Genomic DNA, 17,354 nt, shown 5'->3' with positions numbered 1-17,354 from the left:
AATTGATGCACTCTTTCAATTTGTACTCATATTCTTTATCTATTTTGACGTATTTATTTTTAGCGATTTGATTACTTTTTCATATACTTTGCACTCCATTCATTTTTTTATTGTTTGTTGTAACTTTCTGACCCACCCCCACTGGACATCTGTGAAAAACAGCATCATATCTAATCGGATTTTCTTCAGAATAAATAGAATATTACTTGAAAGTGTTGTTGTTGAACAGACGACCCTCTCTTTCCCCCCCACCCCAAACAAACGTTATTTTTATGTTATTATAGAACAGCGGAATGCAGCTATAAAATTGATGCTGCCGTGATTAATTTTATTTTTGGGGGGGGAGGGGAAAGGTGGGAAGGAGGTAGGGAGGGACAGATGCAACAGTGTTTTCTAGTCGAGGGTCTGAATCACAATGTTCATGGGTGTGTAATAAAAATGTAATGTATCTCTAAACGTGTCCTGAGAGGCCTGATTATGCTTGCACAAATGCCGAGATGAACAATATAAGGTTGTGTGTTTTCCTCACACAACTGGTTGTGCGCAAGTGGAGCGGTGGTGCAGTGGTTAAGTCACCGTGCTATGGAGGGCTATGAACCCGGCAACCCACGTTCGATTCCCACTCACGACCAAAATTAGTGACGAATATCTGGACCGGTCCTGGTCGACTCAGCCTTAAATAAGAAACCTGATGCGTTGTGTAAACATCAGCACTGGGGATACAAAGGCGGCCAGGCGTGGTGGTGACCATTCACCCCACCATGTGCTGTGCCAGCCTTCATAGCTGCTCGCTAACAGCACATGCCCCAAGAGTCTTTTAAAGGCTATGTGGGGGATCTTTGTCTTATATATACACATAGTTTGCACACAATGCTAACTCTTTGCGCGCGAGTCCATGTAAATGTGTACATCTGTCGACACATACAGGACATCGAATACGAGTATAATTAAAACAGAATGAATGCAACGTTTACTTGCAAGGATGCCAACACGGATGTTTGAGAAATCGTGACAAAAAAATCCTCAATCTGGTCGTGTACATTGTTTGGGTTAGTGGCTTATTAATGGGAACGTACGTGGTGAATGATGGAGTTGTAGGGGAAGCACTGTGCTTTCCTGGCCCTCTCTATCGGCGTGGTGTTAACACTGCACGTGATGATGCTGAGTCAATGTCAGGGAAGCCCGTGACACTTTCAGCTGTCAGGTGAAGCTCACATTACCTATTGCCAGGAATTGCACCCACGTCACCTGAATTTAAAATGCAATGTGTACACCACTGCACCCACTGCATTCGACAAGTGCATACATTAATTCATAGCGATGATACTAAGGCATGAATGTTTAAATGCAACCTTAAATTATCTTATGCCTATCGCTGCCTGAACATTCGCACAATATATGCAAAGGGGAAAATGCCAACGATAAACATTCCCTGTTACCAATTAAACTGGTGGCAAATGTGCGGTGCTGACAATCTACGAAGGCCAGTGTGTCACTTGAGGGTACAATGTGGTCACGTTAAACACATAACCGCCTTTGTCTCTCCAGTTTTACATGCCAGTACTGGAAGGAGGCGGGGCGGGGGGATTGGTATTTAGTGCATGTGTGCTTATTTGTGTGTACATGTATGTATATCCAGCAATGCGTACACATATGCACGGGGCACATGGATTTTGTACATCACTGACTGCGCTTGTGCAGGCCTTCTCAACTTGACCTAAAGGATTCCCAGGACATATTCAGGTCCAACAATGCCACTATCATTGTGCTTGGCCAGGAATCCAAACTAGGCAGTAAAGATCAAAGTGAAATGCACTGAACCGATGTACTTATTGTCCCCATGCCGGGACACATGTCCACATGACAAAGACCCCCCCGTATAGCCTTAACAGACTTTTTGAGCAAGTGCTGTTGGCAAGCGCCTATGAAGGAATGGGGTGGGTGGCCAACACCACACCCAGTCGCCTTTGTATCCCTAGTAGAGATATTTACTATCCCACGTACTCATTTAAGGCTGAGTCAACCTAGTGTTGTCCGTGAGCGGGAATCGAACTCAGCTTGCCGGGATCGTAGCACGGCGCGCTAACTGCTGCGCCACCACTCCCCACACAAGCACGCTCACACGTACGCACGCGTGCGCGCGTACGTTCACACGCGCACACACGCACACGTGTTCGTGACATACGTGTTCACTAATGCACTGAAGCCGATGCACGCTCATGTGCACCCAGCTTGGGCGCACAACCAACTATCCACACCCCGCTGCGTGACAAATGGCAGCCCCGCTTCTGTTCTGCATGCCTTGATTTTGCATGCTGATTGTCTGTGCTTCTTTGTGCAGTTTTTTTTTTCTCCCTTGGTTGACCGTTTCTCTGCAGTGATCTTGCTTCCCTTCCCTTCCCTCAACCTCGAACCCCACCACTACCACCACCCACCCTCCCTCCTTCCCACCTCTTTGTATCGAATGTGCACCCCGACCCCATCGACCTCCTCTTGTCGCCTCCTGTCCCAAATCCACAACCGTTCTTCCTCCGTGTTTCCCTTCGCAGGTGCACGCAGGGACCTCTCGGAAGGCGTGGGAAATAGCGTCCTTTAACCGGAGCGTGGGATAAAGAAAGAAAACGGAAAGTACAAACTGAGAGCAAAACGAGCGTTTCCATTGGTATTGCCGCTGAAGGTCGGTGGGCAGAAGGCTTCATTGCACATACACCTCCATAAACAAAGTACTTGGAATTACCATCGAGTCGTTTAATGAGAGACTCAACATGCGACCCAAATGGAGAAACAGGATGCTGCACAACGGTGGAATTAAGAAGAGTCTCATGAAAGCCTAGGGGGGAACGATGCGTGCTGACAGCTAGAATGGTCAGAGGGTGGCACATCTGATGTAAAGCTGGCGAAACTTTTTTCATTGAACACTGCCACGGAATAAAAGCTCAGAGCGGGTGCTCCTTTTCGTGAACAGCTTTTCAAAGTTTCCGCAGTCGGGCGTGGGTTTTGTTTTATAACGGTGAGCCAAATCGTTTTACTTAAAATGGAGATCGCGTCTTGGTATTAAAAAAATCAACGTATATTAACACGACTCTTTTGCAGTCAGTGCAAGCAATAGAGGAACGCGCAAAAAAGTGGAACTCTGGTTTTAATAGTAGCGTATGATACTCAAAGCCGGCGGTATGTTTTCCACTGCTAAGAAGCTGAAGGAGGAGAGCGTTTTAGGAGGCCTCCTCTCCAGTTTCAAAGTTTGCTGAACACGCCGCGTGGTGCCACTGCAAACCTGACTGAAAGTTTAATAATCATCAAGTAAATAAATTAATAAAACCGAGCCAGACGAATTGGCTGCTAAATACTTCTCTTTGTCCGCGAACGCCACACACATAAATCGCCGGACAACCACGGACAGAGGCGTCCTCAAGAAAGCCACCCCCCCACCCACCCTTGCCAGCACGTCGCTGACAGAGAACGAGGAGAGCAGCGAATCCGGCCACTGTGGCGGCTGCATGGGGGAACGAGGACCAGGACGGGGTTGACGGTGGGATCGTAGTACGAGGGGACGTGGAGAGGAGTCTCATAGGGGGAGCCGGGAGAGCGACGAAGGGGTGGGAAGAAGAAAAGGCGGCGTGTGTTCGTACAAAACAAGTGGTGAGATCCTCGAACTACAGAAGGGGACTATGCTGCGGCGGAGGAGACGGTATTTCCTTGATGAGGGCTCGAAGATGGCCAGGGAGCGTGCTTGCAACCAGCTCTACGAGTCGTACTACTGCATGAGCCAGCAGTTCCCGTTGCTCGTCTTCTTCCTGCTCATCATCTCGGGGACGTGCGTGGCTCTGCTGGCCGTCTTTTTCGCCACCGGACGGGTGAGAGAGGAATCCCACCACCCGGCCGCTCGCTCGCTCGCTCGCAACCACCACCGCTGCCACAGCTTCACAGGCACCCCAATAAGCAGCTCTCCCAAAGTTAACACAATCCACCGGCAATGACCGCCAATATACTCACGGCATCGAGAAAGTGTGTGTGTGTGTGTGTTGTCTGCGAGTACTGGAGGTATGATTCTATGTCGGGAAAATGTGCACGCACACGAGCATTTGTGAGCCATATTTTTTTAATCGTGAATTTGTTTTCAGAATGCAAGATGGTATATCCATAGAGAAGTGCTGCATAGTTAAACTAATTGGAAGTTGATGATATTAGTGTTATTTTTCATGTCAAATCTTAGTGTTGTTCTTTTCAGCAATTGTACTATCAGCATTCAGACAGAGTGAATAATCTTCTATTAAAAGCTTTCGTGATTGCAGGGATTCATCTTCTTGGTTCTTTCGGTAAAGTCACGTAGAAGCGAAATAATAAAAATAAAACGTGATAAAATAAAATATTATTATGTTTTATTTTATTACTTTATTATTTACCTTCTACGTTACTTTACCGAAAGAACCAAGAAGGGTGAATAATGTATTTTTCTCTTGTAACTGATTACTATACATATCCCAATTGTGCCTATCGTGTCAAAGAATTAAATGGAAAAAAAACTATTCTAAGATCGTCATAGACGCCTATGACGTCATATCGGGGAAGGGTCGCAGAAGGAGACACCAACGAAATTATTTTAGTAGTCATTTTTGGAGTCTACAGGGACTCTGGGAGCCAACAACAGATGAAACGTCGTGATCTGCAAAGAGACAGTCCATCGTATGTCGGTCACATGATACAGAGCACAGTTAATCGTTGCGTAAATGTACCCTTTGGAGCTTGAACACACTCTTTTACTTTATTGGTGGGGTTTTTTTTGGTGCAGCTCTGGGCAACTGGGCTAAGACTGTTACGCTTCTGGAACCATCTGTAATCACAGGTCGCCACACACTTGTGATTTGGTTTACGCCTCCCCCCCCCCCAATTATATTCCAATCCTGCTCTCTCTGTTGTATCCTGAGAAAAATGCATTTCCATTTAGATCTCATTTTTGCAAGCATAGTCTTGTCTTGCGGTGGTAAATAGAGCCTGTAAATTGAAGTCAAAGAACTAAATCTGCAGTCTCTTCACTAAACCTCTTAGCAAAAAGAAGTGGCACTGCAACAAGTGGACATCACAAGATAACACTATGTAGCACGATTTCTGTTCCTGGCTGGAAAGTGCTATTGTCTAAGTGCTTATGCCTCAAAAGTATAGAAAATGGCTATTATTCCCCCACAAACTTTGCTTTTGTGACCAGGACTTTATGTGAAAGAATGACACAAATGCACATCACGTTTTCTCATTGAAAATTAAATTGGTAGATTTTTAAATATCAATGTCCTGGTCACAAAAGCAAAGTTTGTGGGGAATAATAGCCATTTTCTATACTTTTGAGGCGTAAGGACTTAGGCAATAACACTTACTACCCAGGAACAAGAAATAAAAAATAAACATTTGTTACAGTGTAATCAAGCACAACCTTTTTTTGCGGCCGTAGCTGGATCTTGTCGGCCAAATTGAATACGATAGGGTTTACATTGTACGTTCCTTGGTGGTTGGACTTATACCTTCGACTTTCTAGGCTTGAGGATGCGATTTAGTCATAGGTGAATGCCCAGATTTAAACCCGGGTTCTCAGTCGTATTGGTACAGAGCTGTGGTACATCCATTTTGACCTTATGAAGCCACCTCTGTGCAACTCTTAGTTTTGACTTTCCCACACTCGGTGGATTACGTGCAATTTACGAGCAGAATCAATCTTCTCTACCTGCACACTCACCGGTCTGAGAGCTTTCAGATGGGAGATATGGGTGCCTACATGCTGATTGGTACGTCTAGTTGCATGATGCATGCCATCATGCAACTAATCCCATTTTTGAAAAGTGAATTTTCGTCTTCAGTTTGTACTAATCTGTGCTACAAGAGCAGGGCAAAAGAGATACGCATGACGTGACAGCAGTCACTGCACATGTTTGTAGGTATGTGTATGTATGTATGTTAAACTTCTTTCGCACCGTATGCCAGCCAACCGCGCTAATTGGAGGTGCGTTTTGCATAGCCCATTACCGCGTTTTCTTGAGATCAGATAACTGAAGCATAAAAGTAAAAAAAAATATTACGTGAATAAAAAGATGGTGTTCGAATGTAACATTTGGTGGATAGGGCACGGTGGCAAGATGTTATTCTCCCTCGCCTGGTATGCAGGAGGTCATGGGTTCGATCCAGGCCCTGACGCCTGTATATTTGGAGTTTGCATGTTCTGCTCGTGGTCGCATGGATTTTTCTCCGGGAATTCCGGTTTTTCCCTCCACATTTAGAAACATGCGTTTAGAGTATATGGCTGCTCTAAATTTTCACACGATAAGCCACTTCGCTGAGCGATCATTTGTGCTAGCCAAGTCGCTTCTAAAATAGAGTTGTACAGCTCCGTGGGCATTACCTGTTAAAATATTTTTTTTATTATATATATATAGTTTCATAGTTTAACATTTGCTAAAAGCAAGAGTATTTTATTTTTACAAGAGTGCTGTAAACGACAGACAGGGTAATGCCTAATTATGCTGGATGTTTAAAAACGTGTAGTTTTTTTGCCGATCTATAAATGTGAGGCGGGGTGGCAGGAATGTATTCTCTGCAGTATTATTCAATTGATAATACATTCCCCCTTACTTTCCCATGACAGTAATAAAAAGGGTTTTGGTAAATAATACAGAGAGCTTTTTAATTAATTCCGTGGGCCTCAGCAGATATATATATGCTGTGAGACACGAAGTGGAGAGATGTGAGGCACGACAGCACTACATTATACATCCATACATCATGCCAATTCAACGTTTACCTTATGCCATTAGCCAGCTGGGTGGTGGAACATCTAATAAAGCAACACGAACAGCAGGTGTGAAATTAACTTCAAGCAATGTCCTCTCTTTTAACAGCAACTAAAAAATAAACATCAACACTTTGACGTCTTTTGTGTTTGCGGGGAGCAGCGCGATTGTGACCTACATTTGGGAACAATAGGCATCTGCCTTCCCACTTGTTCTTCAGAACGAACAGTGGCATTTATCAATGCTGAACACAAAATAATAATTACTTTCGTGGAATATACAGGTAACAGCATAGATAAACAGACAAATGCATCTCCATATCTCTCTCTCCTCTGATATATGAAGGAGACGTATTGTATGCTTTATCCATAAGCGAGGTTTTTCAGTGAGATCGCGTAAATATAAATGCGTCGTTAAACCTGCCACCACCCAACACAGCCAATTAGTAAGGTTTGTCACGTAAACAAAACATGCCAATTAGTTCCAGGTACAGCACCCTAGTATGTTGTAGAGTATACCCACACATCCGGTCTGCTGTACTAGTAACTAATTGGCATGTTTTGTTCCCGTGACAAATCTTACTAATTGGCTGTGTTGGGTGGTGGTAGGGTTAACGACACATTTATATGTACGCGATCTACCCCAAACATCTCTATTATGGATAATGTTGGTCGCGAAAGCCTACTACATGTTAAACTTATCTGCTTTAGCTACTTGTAGTCTCCACAACGATGCTCATAATTACTTTGTGTTATGTATTTCGTCATTTTTTCGTCAAAATAAGACCAACATCTTTAAGAGAGGGTCCTCACCAATTACATCTTGGCAGTTAGTCAGTATTGATTCGGAAGCAACTCCGACTCTGCCGATGAGACGCCGCGTGTCAAAACCAGTCCAGACTGGTGCTTTTCCTGAATCAATTCTGCGGAAAGTATGCACTCCCGAAGGCCATAGAGCTGCTGGGTTGTGTAAAAATGATTTTTTTTATGTAGAGACAGCTATATGTGAAAGAGACATTGCCTGATTCTCTAGTTCCTCAAATCTATGTTGTTTAAAAACAAAAACTTAAATTCCAGTTGAAAATCTAAATGCGCTATCAGCTTCATGAGCCGAAGATTCACTTCAGAGTAATGCATCACCCCGTGATAGAGAATTGGCAACATAATGATATCACATAACTATTTCTGAGATGTCTTGAAATTATTTTTTATCCACAGAGCAGGATTGTTAAAAAAATCAAGTGAAATACAAAATGTTGTGCAATCAATCATTGTGGGGGTCTCATAAGGCCAAATGTGTAATGTTTTTGCACAAGTGTAAAGGAGGCCTCAACAGCATAATTAACAAAGAGCTTTTCACTGAAGCCAGTAACACAACGCATATCGATTACATTCCTGAGTGAGATCCGAGATCCCGTACCCTATTCCTTAAGTACCCATCCCTCTGCCTTCTCGAACCTTCTCAACCGATTCGATCCCCTTAGCCAATCAATCCCTAAATAATTCCCCAATGTGTCTTTAACTGGCCCTTAGTCTACATTTGAAATTTCACAGGCATTGAGCCCTTAAAATAATTTGACCGATCAGCTTCATCCCACTCACGGCTCAACACAATGGTACGTGAGCGGGGCAGCCAATCACGTGAGTCGAAGCTCTCGGTTGAAAGTGTCAGCTGTTGCAACTTGACAGCTAACCGATGGGGCACAACCCCATATCCATTTCAATGGCGAATATTCCTGTTGAGTGCACTCACAGCATCCCTTACACCTATCTAAAGATGACCTAGCCTGGCACATGCTGTGGTGTGGGTGCCTGATATACCAGCACACACATGATCTGTTGATAATGAACTGCATGCAAACATAAAAATAAGACATCTCGTCTTAATGGGATCTTTTCTATATAGAAATAGTTGTCATCTATCATTAAACCCTACAGTACTTTTAGAGAAAAGTCACCTGTCTCCAGGCCATATGTGTTGAAATTTTGCCATCCAGATGAGGAGAGCATCATCTAGAGAATGGATCAAAGTCAAATGCAGATATTGATTTTTTTCCATTTTCAGATAAGGTTGAAAGCTCTGTCTGTCTGTCCATCTAGCTACCCATTGCTTCATAATGCGAGGGGTCACAAGGACGCTCATAGAGATGATCCAAAGTGTGCCAAAAAATAGTACAAAATTGCTTTGCCATTAGGGACTTGACTTAGTGGAAACCAGCCACGTTGATGAAAGCGTTGCAAAAAAACTCCTGACACAAACCAGTGCTAAAATTATTAGCAAATATGTGAATGCAATAATAATTACCGGTAATAAATTATGGCATGCGAATGATGGACAGCGTTGCACAACCCACGCATGCGCACGATTTCCGGTTCCACGTTTTGTTTGTCGAGTTGTTTTATACATATTTTTTTCTCCCAGGAAGTGAAGAATCACCTGGCGTTCATCGTGACGGTGGCCACGGCACTGGGCGTGTTCCTGACCATCTTTGTGCTGGCATGCGTGGAGGCGGTATTCACGCGCCTCCTCCGAGTCTTCGCCCTGACCATATGGGCCACCCTCGTGGCCATGGGCTACCTCTTCATGTTCTGCGGAGGCGTCGTCTCGGCCTGGGACCAGGTCGGTGCGATTCCCCACCACCCCCCCCCCCCCACCCACTGTGGTCACACCACCTTGACCCGCAGTCGTCATCATTGTTACCGTTGTTAACGCTTTCCCATTCCGAGACGTCTGCAAGTTCCGGGGTTGGATGTCCCGTTCAACCACCGAATCTCGGGATGCGCGAGCGGTTATTAGCGTACATTTTATTTAGAGAGCCGTAGTAGCGCCGCTTTTTTTTTTTAAAGACGTTGCACTTACCGCAGAGAACCGTAGCAACACAACCGCACTCTGTGATAGCCTTCTGGGAGCCTCCGTACGTCTTCTGACCTGAAAATGTAACCGATAAAGTAATTGTATTAAAAAAAACTGATAACATACACGTATACCATCGGAATGAAAAAACGGTTAAATAGAGTTTGAGGCAGTTGGAGCAGATGGAAGTTGAAATTTTTAAATTATGGTCAGGGATCAACTCATCCCATTATTCCTCCAGGGTCAATCAGATGAGTAAAACTCAGGGAAAGTCAAGAGCAGCTGTCCGATTGAAAATACGAATTAGAAATATAAATGTGCTTACAAACAGTGCCAGACACTCATCTAAAACTGAGGCCAAAAAGAGGGTAAAAAATCGAATGTCAACACCCTAGTGCAGTAAATGAACCAGTGTATCACTGTCTCCGCACAATATAATAGCAGATGCCATTCATCCCTAAGTGGCAATGATGTAACCACATTGTTTACCATGCTAGGTACACCTGGCCCCTGCCGGAAAGCTTTGCTGGTAGGAGGGCATGAAACAGACCCAGATGTGAATTTAATTATTAAGGAGACTGGACAATGCACCATCCACACCATCCCCAACCTGCTATTGCCCTTGTAAATACATTGCAATGGATATAATAATAATTATTGTCATTATTATATAAAGGCATACAATGCTTCTCAAGAGATCATGGATTTCACTGGGCAGTCACACCTAGCTCATTAAGAGTCATTACATTTAAATGTTACTCATTTGTGTGGTGGTTCACTTATTAATATTTTATATACGTATATATATGGATTATAGAGCCTAGTATATCTGAATTGTGCTCGTGGGTTCATATTATAAGATGTCCTTCTGGAACTCCATTATTTCCCAGAGCATCACTTTGCATGGCAGAGAAATGCTCTGGAGGATTATGTCACATGAATCATTTTGGAGTCACTTCTTAACCAACACCAGACAAGGTTCCTTTGTACTTTGCAAGGAGTTCTTTGTTATGTCACGCTTCCAGATTTTGTCTAACTTCTTTGCCATAAAAGATGGGTGTAATTAATGATTGGAATCATTGTACATATGTTGTTTCCCATATTCATTCATGGGTGACTGAGCTCAAACCATCAACGCAGGGTGGTTGAAATCTGGACTCAAACCCCCATGATTTCATCTGTACTGGGCTCAGTCCTGTGACACGGCCATAACGATCCTCCAGAGTTACCAGGCTGTCCCATACATTATTAAACAGCGAGACCTGTGATAAGAGAGGCAGCGTTTTTACAAATTTGAAGGCAGCATAGATGGGGGAGACAATGATGAAACGCACAGAGAGAGGGGCGTTTTGATGAGCATGACAGGTCCTGACGCACTTGGTGCCTTGAGAATAAGCATTGATATTCAGAGATGCCTCATGGGAATTGCCTGGCTTTGTTCACAAATTGTGTGTATGTGTGTATGTACATGTGTGCGAGTTATTGCTTGACAAACCCGGTGAGCTGAGTTCGATTCCCAGCCATGGCTAACCATCAGTAAGTAACAAGTGATATCCAGGTTGACTCAGCTTTAAATGAGTGCCTGGCACAGTTTGTAAACATGAGCACTGCAGAGACAAAGGTGGCTTGGCGTGGTGCTGGCCATAATAACCATTTCGGGGCCATTCTGACCTTAGTGGGTGCTCGCTAAAGTGCACAGCCTATGGAGGTTGTCGTGTTAGTTTTGTCTTCAATTTCCTTGTGGAGAGTAGCACTGCAGTGCTTAGAATGCTGCACTCTTTGTTCCAGTGTTCGATTGCACAACAGCGGTGGAACAATGTATTTGACTTTTCCGTCAACAAGTACTTGATTCCGTATCTAACATCAGTACCGGGGATACAAAGGCAGCCAAGCTTACATCTGGACACACATTAACTTGTGTGCCGTGCCGGCCTTGATAGGTTGCTCTCTAACTGCACTTGTCCAAACAGTATGTTAAAGTCTACATGGGAAATGTCTTTGTCTTTTGTATGTAAGAGTGTGTTTTCTTCCTACCTTAAAATATGTTTATATCCAGCTGGGGATAAAATGACTGGAAACCGAGTAAGAAGTTATTTGTTGTTAATTAGCTTGCACTACTGTACTGCGTTTTATACTCATGTATTGCGGTCCCTTTGGAAATGAGGCCCGCCACATGCAGTAGGTTAGAGCAAACACGGCGCCTGGAAATGCAATCTAAGGGGCATTTAGATTGGCGTGGCATTGGCTTCCTTTGATGTTTTTGTAAAGCCTACACCCTTATGGATGTGGCTACTGGGGAAACTGGTGCAGTTGTGACACACCCACTCTTTTTTCCTTTTGCTTCTCCAGCAGCAAGATCATTCTGAAATAGAGTCTGACTGTGTCTCGAGGTGGCTTTGTATCTCAGGGGGATGATGCCTATGTAGGAGTGATGAGCTGATGCTGCTGAGGTCGTGGGTTTGTGTCTGGGTTGTCTGGCTTTGAGGCACCTCCGATTAGCACCGTTGGCTACATATGGTGCAAAAGAAATTCAACATACACACAAATACCTGTATTGAAGCCATAATCTCGAGTTTAGTGAGTAGATGGTCTGAGAAAAAAATGTCATGAATCTGGGTTTTTCAATTTCAGCTTTTGGGAAACAATGTCAGGGTTATTCTCATACTTGGAACGCTCATAAAAGGAAATTCCATTGATTGCCCAATAATATAATTGAAAATAAAATCAAAGTAGTTATCTTTTTGGGGCCATTATCTGACATGATGTGAAAATTCCGAATGGAAATTAATTCCTTTCCTGACACGATGCCCATAACACAATTGTAATGCAATGGAGATGTAAACCATCGTAAAACAAATTCTCGACAATCTGTGTCACTATAGTGCCGACATGAATGTAGAAACAAGCAGTAACTGTTGAATTTCAGTTATTCCTTCACATCGCCACCAAAAACTATTCGAAATTATAGTGTCTAAATACGACCGCACCTTATTTGATCAATACACCTTCATTCAGTATCATGCCCTTCGTAATAAAATGTCGTCACAAGACATTTTACAAACACAACAAAACAGTATGAAGTAAGCAATACATAAAAAAAATTACGCGGCAAATTAAACGATGTAGACATGCAAGACACTACCATAACAGAGCTCAAATTGTCATCAAGTTTTTACTGTAAAAAAAAAACCCAACACCCAAGGAAACCAAAACGATGGTTCAGAATGTGATCCTGTCACACGCTTGGCAGCAACTGGTGTGCATGCTCTCACAAGTGAAATTGAGAGTGCATTACTGGTAATGATAGTGACAAAAAAACAGAATAGCCTCGTGGCCAGTCTCACCAGCAACGGGTCACCTCTTGGCGAGACAAAGTTGGAAATGGTTTGACTTATTTGGAATCACAATGACTGATTTATTAGGTTAACTAACAGGTGCACAGCTATGATTGAGACACAAACAGCGGATTTCAAATGTTTCACATGAAGTAAAACAATGTTCTTGAAAATATTTCCATTTTTCGACCAGAAAATTTGAGGTGACATCACACTCAATATAATGCATTCCTGTGCATGTAATTTAACAATGATTCAATTTGTCAATGTAAACATCGATAAGAACGTGCTTTATATTAACGCTTATAGTTAAAAACAAATCTTTAAATGTATTTTGTTTTAATCGTAATTATTTATAATTGTGCCCACAATTTTATCAGTAGTGGGAATTTGCACCTATCAGCTGTGAAACATGTTGATACGTTTTATATTAAGAGGGTTTCCATGTATTGCTAAACTCGGTGCCTAGACAGACATATGCATACTTACACAAAATCGGGATGTTATGGATCCTTACTTAATGTTAAATCAAACCTGATAACACTTCAAATGAAGATGCCATGTATTGAAACATATTAATCAAATCATGAGGCCATTTTAAGGTTTGTTCAATATTTGTTCCTTCCATAACATAATTTAAATTGAGTGATAGCTCTATTGAGACAACACATCTCTATTGCAGAGGATCAAGTCAGAGTACACCCCTACTAAAATGAGCAATGGAGCAATACATTATTTATATTAGCAGCCCAGAGATTGTGGTGGAAATTCCACATTTAAATGGCAGGGTCTTCTTGTGGTAGAAATACAAATTTCAAACCACAAAGTATATAAATATGAACTAAACAAGATATTGAATTGAAATGTACATACATATTAAAATACACTAAAGAGATATGTAAAAACTTTTGAACGTAAAAGTCTAAATAATATTTAAATGTAAAATTGTAATGTAGTTTCTACAACCATGTTTAATTTCCAATGGACATATAATGTAACAGTTTTTTGCAGAAAGTCTTATATTTGACTGTATAATTAAACATTTCATAAAACAATTAAATTGTGACAAGCACAATTACAATGTTCAAAAACTATTGTTGATTGCTTCAGCGGAAATGTTAAAGAATCACATTTTTTAAAATGTATGTATTGGTAATGAGTTTAATCACTGAAAGGAAATTACATCGGTCTTTGGGTCAAAGGGCTTTCTACATAATTTTTCAGAGTATTTTAAAATATATATGCGTGCAATAGAAGTTTGTATTGAATGGAGAATTTTGTTTTACATGATTACTGAATAGGTATTGAAGAGAGGCATTATGAGTTGCTGAGAGCATGGAAAACGCAGATGTGTTTTGTCCTCACGATAACTCATCCGCATGCCATCACCAGCTATGACCAGCTATAGGAAAATCCAGATGGTTATAGGAATGAGATCGCACATCAAAGCCAAGGGGACCTCAAAAAGTTTCAGCAGGAAATTGTGTTTTCCAAACCACTTGTTCAAAGTGTGCATTTCCAAAGCACAATGAAGCCAAAACTCGTGGAAAACATAACACACAGTTGCGGTGTATTTTCAAAGTTATTATTGTCACGAATTGCAATTTATAATCATATTTTTTTAAGCTCACCACATTTATCATTGAACACTAACTTTTAATTAACAAGAAAAAGGTACCGGGCCAGGGCCTACACACCGATAGCGTATACGGCTTTCTTTTGTAAAGTTGTTCAATTCAAATCCTCATTGGTTAAGTCTTCAAAAGAAGACCCATTGCCTGAAACGTTAGCCTATTATATATTTATCCTGTCAAGGCAGGGGCGTTAGTGATGTCCGTGGTGTGTTTGCTTGTGCGCTGCTACCAACACAGTTCCTTTTTTATTTAGTCCAAGTTAACGTGTTACTGCTGACTTCAGTTTTTAGATAGCGCTCCCGAAAAGGTCAAGCAAAAGTGTCTCCCCGCTCAAATGAGCATGGAGGTAATTGCCCATTCTTTCACGTCCACTGTTCGTGGCTCTGGATCATTGGGGAGTATTCCAAATGAGTATTGCAAGGGGCCAGTCTTTCTGTAAGACATCCACTACCAACTCAGCACAAAGTGGTACTCATTTTATTGACCCCAGAAGACCGATTAGCCGATTCGACCACCAACTGGGATTTTAATTGTGGATTGAGCACATTAACCACAGCACCTCCGCACGGCCAAACTAATTTGAAATAAAGATTGCCATTGAGCCATTCTCTACGACAAATGCATTCAGCCTCCAGTAATTCCACCTCAACCCTATTTGATGTCTAAAAATGGTAACCTAGATGCTAAGTGGATATCTGCAGCCTTTATGACCGGTAACAAGATTACTCTCGGACCCTTTAAAGAAGCAGGCACGTCTCAGATTTGGAAAAAAATCAAATAAAAAGACCTCTTCTCTGAGTCTCCCATTCGCACGTGTTTTTTTTTCCCTCTGAGTAAAACACATCACCTGCCACCGTTTACGCGTCTTCGCATGATGGTGGCGGCCGAGGAGAGGGCTGTGGGGGAGGGGGGATAATGGATCTCCGACCGAGTGGAGATGCTCCGATCGATTTTTTTTTCCCTCGTACCTTTCCGCCATCACATTTTGCATTCCGCGCGGTGTCCTTTTTGTAGTGCCGCTATGCCAAGCGTGATTACTCTCCCACCTGACCTCTTTGTCACTCGTGTGCACTCACACATCTGTTTAACTCTGTAGCACCTGACCCGGAACTAGCCTGTGTTTAGCGCTGGCAGTGCTACAATGGATTGGGTAGTAATGGGAAAATTAGCATTGCACTAATCTGGAAAATTAGCAGAATGTGGTTGAATATTGCTTTTTTTATCAATGGCTACCAGCATCATATACATTCCTTATGATAGTCCTGGATGATCCATAACAATTTTTGCTTTGAAAGCTTGATCAAGGAGTCATAGTCGTGAGCATCATCAGCCATGATCAATCCACTGCTGGATGGATGAATGCCTCCCCATACCATTACTATCGCACATGGTCCTATACTTGCATAATCTCATGCACAAGTGGAGAATCAGAGACTCTCTATGTTGTGTGAGACTGCGGCTGTGAACTCCAAACTATAGAGCGTATAACATCATACTACCCCAAATATTAATTTGAAGGCGATGAGTGGCTGAGTGGGTAGGTGAGTGGCTGAGTGAGTGACTGAGTGGGTGAGCAAGTTGGTGGGTGGATGAGTGAGTTGGGTGGTGGGTGAGTTGTTGAGTGAGTGGCTGAGTCGGTGGGTGAATAAGTCGGTTAGTGAGTGGGTGGGTCAACAAGTGGATGCGTGGATGGGTGTGTGAGTACGTGGGTGAGTGGTTGAGTGGGTGGATGAATAAATCAGCGGGTGTATATGCAATTCACCAACTCTCAGACAAAGCAATTAATTGGCCCGTCACTTGCAAGTGAATCTCCAATGGTCACTCTCCATGTGAGCCATACAAAGTAACAATGTGTGAATCTCTTCCATCTTCATGAGTAATTTTGATAATTTTCATGTGTTTTTATTAAGCCTTGCTTTTTTAAAGCGTGGATGAATTAATCAATTTCCACGGAATCAAATTCCTATTAATGATCCAGCAATCCAAGCACAATGGTGTTGAAATGCATTTATCTTTTCTGAGATTTCCGGCCAATGGCAATTTTATTTCATACATTTTGCTTTCTCAAATGGTTGGTTGACATGAAAATTTTTCCATTATGATACATCGTTATCTATGATCGTTATCTATGATTGTCGTGTGATTGGAGACAAATGTATCTGTATTTCTAAAGATCGGTTTTTGACCAACGTATAATTCCGATTTAAAGCTTTCGTGACTGCAATGATTCATCTTCTTTGGTTCTTTCGGTAAAGTCACGTAGAATGAGAATAAAATAATAAATTGATCAAATAAAATAACACAATAATATTCTCACGACGTTTCGACCACAACACAAGCGGCCTTCATCAGGTGAAGGGACGAGACTGCCTGGTAGGACAGCGCTGGAGTGACAGTCTCATCCCTTCACCTGATGAAGGCCGCTTGTGTTGTGGTCGAAACGTCGTGAGAATATTATTGTGTTATTTTATTTTATCAATTTATTATTTTATTCTCATTCTACGTGACTTTACCGAAAGAACCAAAGAAAACGTATAATTCATCGCTAGCCTACATATGTGTGGGTATAATGTTTAGTCACGCTGAAATAAATTAGATTTAAAGCTTTCGTGACTGCAGGGATGCATATTCTTGGTTCTTTCGGTAAAGTCACGTAGAAGGGAAACAATAAAATAATAAAAATAGAAAACAATAAAATTCTCACGACGTTTCGACTGCAACACAAGCAATCATCATCAGGTGTGAAAACCACAGCAATC

At 42.3% G+C, this 17,354-nt stretch overlaps 1 protein-coding gene across 9 annotated transcripts in view; it reads left to right on the top strand.

The window, feature by feature from the left end:
* The window catches only part of ADCY2 (adenylate cyclase 2), a 315,360-nt gene that overhangs the window by 95,631 nt on the left and 202,375 nt on the right, over nucleotides 1-17,354 (top strand). For 8 of the 9 annotated variants that reach the window (XM_032957514.2, XM_032957515.2, XM_032957516.2 and 5 more), the window contains 2 exons: nucleotides 2,550-3,854; nucleotides 9,195-9,392. In XM_032957514.2, the coding sequence (XP_032813405.1) occupies nucleotides 3,669-3,854; nucleotides 9,195-9,392 (384 nt within the window). In that variant the 5' untranslated portion in view covers nucleotides 2,550-3,668. The remainder of the gene's footprint in view (nucleotides 1-2,549; nucleotides 3,855-9,194; nucleotides 9,393-17,354) is intronic. The other variant, XM_032957519.2, reaches the window with a different exon arrangement.

Source organism: Petromyzon marinus, chromosome 20 (genome assembly GCF_048934315.1).
Source record: "Petromyzon marinus isolate PM22_M1 ecotype Great Lakes invasive population chromosome 20, UKy_Petmar_22M1.pri1.0, whole genome shotgun sequence".
NCBI classification, from domain to species: domain Eukaryota; kingdom Metazoa; phylum Chordata; class Hyperoartia; order Petromyzontiformes; family Petromyzontidae; genus Petromyzon; species Petromyzon marinus.
The sequence above is the reverse complement of the archived record's forward strand: the minus strand, read 5'-3'. Positions and strand labels throughout refer to the sequence as shown.